This window comes from Elephantulus edwardii, unplaced genomic scaffold (genome assembly GCF_000299155.1).
Source record: "Elephantulus edwardii isolate Elephantulus edwardi_28Jun2011 unplaced genomic scaffold, EleEdw1.0 scaffold00032, whole genome shotgun sequence".
Classification (NCBI taxonomy): domain Eukaryota; kingdom Metazoa; phylum Chordata; class Mammalia; order Macroscelidea; family Macroscelididae; genus Elephantulus; species Elephantulus edwardii.
In genome coordinates, this window is record NW_006399782.1 from 9,422,574 (window position 1) to 9,428,664 (window position 6,091).

The following is a 6,091-nucleotide window of genomic DNA, read 5'->3' on the forward strand; positions in this document are numbered from 1 at the left end:
GCAGGAGAGGAAGACCCTCGATGAGATGGATCGATTCTGTGAGTGGAGGTTGGCACAGGATAGAACGACGTTTAGGGCTCTTGTACATAGGGTCGCTATGAGACGCAAAAAACTTGATGGCACATAACAACAACAAGGCTGCAGAGCATTTGGTGTTCAGAAGAACTGAAATTCTTTCTTTGGCTAGCATATACTCTTATTAAAATACTGCCATTTCATTCTTACTTATTAAGCTTACTGTATCTGTTGCCTTAAGATTAAGATGTATATTCTCATTTTAGGAGGGTAAGGGATCCCGGCTGGGGGCTCCTTGGAAAACGACACCATGGTGGGGAAGATACAGAGTCAGCAAATTAGAGGAAAATCTCAACAAGATGGGTAGGCACAGTGACTGCAGCAATGATTTCGAGCATGGAGGAGATTATAAAGGATGGTGCAGGAAGGAGAAACATTTTCATCTGTTGTTCCTAAGTTGGTATGACTCGTCATTGACTTGATAGCATCTAATCACAATGAAGGGATCCAGACTGAAGTTTTCTGTCCAGTTTGAAAAGGGAAAAGCTAAATTTAACTTGTAGGTGAAGACCTGTGTTTGTTGACCCTCTTAGTGGCTAAGAACACCATCAGGAAGACAAGGTTTTGAACCTACTTCTGCCACTCATTCCCTGCATGTTGTTAAGGCAGACTATAACTTCTTTACATATGAATCTGTCCTCTGTAAGTAGGGTTAATGGTAATTTCTCCTGTATCCACTAGAAACAGTTTTGACTGCAAGTAAATAATATAAAGAAATATGAGCCGTAATATGGCAGTGACTTAGACAATGAAGAAGATTCTGGCCCTCAATTCAGGAGCAAATACTCCTCAGAGGCCCAAGCTCCTTCCAGGTTATCAAGGATGTTTTCTTTTTCCTCATGATCCAACAAGCAACATGTTTGCTTCCATGATAGGAGGTGGTTGTTGTTGTTATGTGCCATCAAGTCACCTGTAACTCATAGCAACCATGTGTACAACACCTCTTAACCCTGCTCTATCCTGAGCCAACCTTATTGTCTCTGACACATCTACCCCATTACCCGAGTCACTGAATAAATCCATCTCATCAAGGGTCTTCCCCTCCTGTGCTGTCTCTCCAACCTCCCAAGCGTGACGTCCTTCTCCAAGGACTGGCTCCTCCTTGCAACATGTCCAAATTTTGTCAAATGAAGCTTCAGAATCCTTGCCTCCAAGGAGCAGCCTGGTTTCACCCTCTCAAGGATGAACCTGTTTGTTCTCTCAGCAGTCCATGGTATTTTCAATACTCTTCTCCAGTACCACAGCTCAAAGACATCAATTCTCCTTCCATAATCCGTAGTCATTTATTGTCCAGCTTTCTGATGCATAGCATATAATTGCAAAGACTATGGCTTGGATCAGGTTAGATGAAAAAATAAAGAAGAGAGAAATGAGGGGAAAGGAAATGGGAAAGATCTAGTGAGAACTTGAAAAGATGGGCTAATAGGGGGCATCGTTCAATGATGATTAATTTTGTAAAACACATTATATAGGAATGATTGTATGAAACACAATGTGAGTGAAGGAAAGTGTGAACACAATGAGTATGAATTTTATCTGCAAAACAGTATAAAAGAAATTTAAAAAAAAAAGATGAAAGAATTAGTGTTCACTGACTGATTTTTGAAAGTTCCAGAGAACCAGTATGTGCTTGTATCTCACTGATGAGAACGAGTGGTCATATGACCTTGTCTGTCTGTGAGAAGGAATGGGAAATATTGACATAATTATTGTAGTTGTTGTTGTTAAGTGTCGTCGAGTCGCAGGCGACTCATAGCGACCCTGTAAAGGAGGGTCCTCGATGCTTGGGTGCCTTTCATCCTCTCTCCAAGTTCATAGGGTTTCCGGAGGCAAGCTATTATGGAATTGGATGCCACTCCTCCTTCCACAGTTATCGTAGTACTCAATTTATAACATATTTTAGTATCTACAAACCACATATAGGACCTTCTGGGTTTTTTTTTGGTTTGTTTTGTATATCTTATTTTTAGTAATATGTACTACTACATAGAGTGTTGGAAACATGTCATTTGCTGATGTTATCATGTCTGTAAGTGTAAAGATACTGATAATAAAAGGAAAATAGAATAAAAATCAACAAGAAAAAAATGAGGTATTCAACGTAAATCAGAGCTGATTTACATAGGAGTCATCCAGAACAGACCCCTTTTTAAGTCTGGGACCACCTAGTTTTTGGATAGTCATGTACACGGGTTCTAGTGGCCTAGTGGATAAGGTGCTGTGCTACCAATCCAAAACCAGGCAGTTTGAATCCACCAGCTGCTCTGCAGGGGAAATGGCACTCTCTTCCTGTGAGATTTACACTCACTGTAGAGACTCAGCTATGAGTCAGTTCTGACTTAAGGGCACAAAGCAACATAAAAGCAATATAATATAATAACATGAGACAAGAAACAAATAGGCTCTGGGTTGTCGTCTTCATTATTGTTGTTAGGTATGATCAAGTCACCTTCAACTCACAGTGAAGAGAAAAAATCTTGTACCATCCATCCAATCTTGTGCCATCCTATTACAGCCTCTACATCAATCCATCTCATTGAGGGTCTTCCTCTTTTTCACGGACCCTTTACTTCATGAAGCATGATGTCCTTTTCCAGGGACCAGCCCTTTCAGTTATCATGTCCAAAGTATGTGAGACAAAGTATCACTGTCTCGCTTCTGAGGAGACTGGAAGACAACTTGTAATCTCTACCTCACCTACTCATAGAACTGCAGTGAGAATGAAATGCTATTTGGAGAAAGAGGAGTCTCAGAGGAAAGAATCAAGCCCTTTTTCAAACCTATGAAGGGCCCTTTTAGCATGTGGAAGTACAGCATTTGAGTCTTAAAGCTACTGTCACTCAGAAAACAGTGCCTCTCCTCTGACCTGTGCCACCTTCTCCCTCCTGTACAGGAGCAGATCTTGTGATTAATGAAGTGATGTGGTGGGACCATGGAGTGTATTATTGCACCATTGAGGCACCAGGGGACACGTCAGGTGACCCAGATAAAGAAGTGAAGCTCATTGTCCTGCGTAAGTGCTCCTGGTGTTCTCTGTTTGACCACTCCACGCTGTGACACTGCTTTACATACAGGAAAAGCAAACACAAGTGAAGTGAGGTTATTGTTATTGAATTACCAACTGAAACTCTCATATGAACACTGAATTCTTTTGTTCTGGTGTATTGCTTAGTCTTAACCTATGGTTCAAGAACTATATCTATGTAGCCTCTAGGATGCTAGAACTGGAAGTATCCCCCTACTTTCCTGGTCCCCGGATGTTTAGTTCAGCCCTTGTCTGCCTTCTCCCCTGCAGACTGGCTGACAGTGATCTTCATCATTCTGGGAGGCCTCCTCCTCCTGCTGCTGATCGGACTGTGCTGGTGCCAGTGCTGTCCTCAGTATTGCTGTTGCCACATCCGCTGTCCCTGCTGTCCTAATCGCTGCTGCTGTCCAGAGGAAGGTGAGAACGGAAGGGTGGTGGACGCGTTGATGCCAGAGCTCAGCCTCCATAAAAACCCCAAGTCCACATGCACAGATCAAAACCCAGGTCCTTCCAGATTCTTTCCCATACTTTTCCCTCATTACAGGCTTGGGGGACTTCAGCATCAGCCATGAGAATGAAGCTTGAGGCAGCTCTAGGGCCACAAACAAGGCTTCCTTCCTAGGCTGTTAGAAAAGACCTATTTCAATTAAGATACTTAGTCTTGCATTACTTTAGTGGTCCTGATACGCTTACCAGGCATATCAGTACTTGCTTCTAGCTCTCACTTTGAGGTGCTGGAGGAGGCAAGTTGAATGTAACAAGGAGAGATACCAACTCCTCAGGACTGACTCTTAAGAATAGATGATAGAAGGATCATGGTAGAGCATTCGATCTGACTCATATACCCACCAGAACCACCCCGTAACCTTTCATTACTGGCCCTACCCACATGATTTCATACACCATTGGTCTGGGGTTGAACCTGAGAATTTGACTTTCTGCAAAGCTTCTAGGTGTGGTTGGTGCTATTATTTTCTAGGTGGGGTGGGGAGGTAAGGGCATGTTTTTAGAACTCTTACATTAGAGAAATGGAGGAGGGAGACTATCTCATTCTTGTTGTTGCTTGCCTTCGAGTCAAGCATGACTCAAAGGAACCCTAAGAACAAAAGGTTTGAAGCCCCTCTACAACTTTTGACATTTAGATAATATATGAGTCCTTAAAACAGAATCATGATATATCTTTGAAAAAGTGGCTACAGAATGAAAAAGAGTAAGGGGGGAGCAACCCCTTATCCTATAAAAGTTTTTCTTGAACTCTGAGGGTTTGTGGTAATAAGTTAGCGAGCCAACCCAAAGGCAGGCAGTTTCTCCCGTGGAGTCGTTGGACAATCCCCTCGCATGTGATGTGTTGCTTCTGAAAACCTGCTGGAAGGTCCCTTATAAAATCCATTTCAACTCAACAGCACGTAATAGCAGCAAAAGCTTTTCTCAGTCGATGAAGAAGTAAATGAATTGCTCTAAATAGAAGGGTTTTTCTGTTTGATTTCAGAAACATTTCTTAATAACATATGTAAAGATTACATTGGAGAAAAGTTGAGAAACACTGAAGACTAGTCTTAATATCCAGATATAACTACTTTGCTTTATTTTAAAGAAAATTTTTGAAAGGAAAAAGAAAGAATTTTCTACAATGGGATCATAGTCATTGGTATTAGTTTCAGGCCTGTCTTCTGAGGTCACTGTTTTACAGGAAAAGGGAACTAACTTCATGGGATGTCTGCTGTATGTAGGTCTTTTACATACATTTCCTCATTGAATCCTTACGACAACCCTAGATAGAAGGAAGATCATCCCAACGTAACAGAGAAAGAGACAGAGGGTCAGAGAAGTTACACAGCTATAAGTAGCAGTGACAGTGTAGTGTTTAATGCAAGTTCTGACTTGGAAGTAACTGTTTTCCACCACAGGACTCTGTCATGACCTCTGTGTGCAGATCACTGGGATTGGCTCAGGCACCAGTGAAGTCCTTAGAAGAAAAGAACAGACAACTCAATATATTGACAGCCTCCATAAAAAGTCCAACTCCACAAGCCCAGATAAAAACCCAGGTCATGCCATATTCTTCTCCATGCTTTTTGATTAACAGAAATATGTTTCTCAATTAGCAGTGTGTAGAATGAAATGAGAAAAACTTTCTTTTTTTTTTTAAATTTTATTTTATTATTTTTGTGTGTGTGTACCGTCAAATCAGATCTGACTGGTACAGGAGGATTGTCCCTCCTTCCCCAGCAGAGCATCTGGTGGATTTGAACCGGTTGCCTCTGGGATTGTAGTTGCAGCTCCTCGCCACTAGGCCACCAGAGCTCCCCTAAGAGAAAAACTTTCTGAAGATGCCATCTTGGAATTCCTAGGCCAGTAGACACTAAATGTAGACAGAACTGGGGACAAAACTAGCTTTATTATAAAAATCTCTAAAGAGCTCTAGTAGCTTAGTGGTAAGAAGTTGTGCACCCAACCCAAAGGCTCCCAGTTCAAATCCACCAGCTACTTCGTGGGAGAAAAATAGGAAATCACCTCCCATGTTATTGTCTGCCTCTAAAAACTCACTGGAGGGTCAGTTAGAGTTGATTCTGACTTCACAGTACATAATACAACAACAACAATTAGATAAACTGGTAAAACTGAGAAATATGTGAAACAAATAATGATTCTGGGATTTGAACAGATGAAATCACTTTCAAAGTCTCTGGAACAAATGGTCCTGCGATGTTTGATGACAAGAAGAGATTATACGGAAAGACCAGGGGTTGTTAAGTAAAGTTCTTTTTTAAGTAGGATTTTTATTTTATATTGATTTACTTACAAAGTTTGTATACATTGTGTTTCACACTATTCTTCATTCACCTTGTGTTTAATACAATCATTTCCATGCATTATGTTTTATAAAATTAACCACCTTTGGACTGTGACTACCATTACCCTCTCTTTTCAGGTTCCTTTCAGATCTTTCCCATTTCCATAAGCCCCTCCCTTCATCCACCAAATTGTACA

At 41.2% G+C, this 6,091-nt stretch overlaps 1 protein-coding gene across 1 annotated transcript in view; it reads left to right on the forward strand.

Moving 5' to 3' along the window:
• The window catches only part of ILDR1 (immunoglobulin-like domain containing receptor 1), a 60,362-nt gene that overhangs the window by 31,087 nt on the left and 23,184 nt on the right, over positions 1-6,091 (forward strand). Inside the window, exons 4-5 of the mRNA XM_006884239.1 lie at positions 2,969-3,088; positions 3,371-3,517. Coding sequence (XP_006884301.1) covers positions 2,969-3,088; positions 3,371-3,517 — 267 coding nt within the window. The remainder of the gene's footprint in view (positions 1-2,968; positions 3,089-3,370; positions 3,518-6,091) is intronic.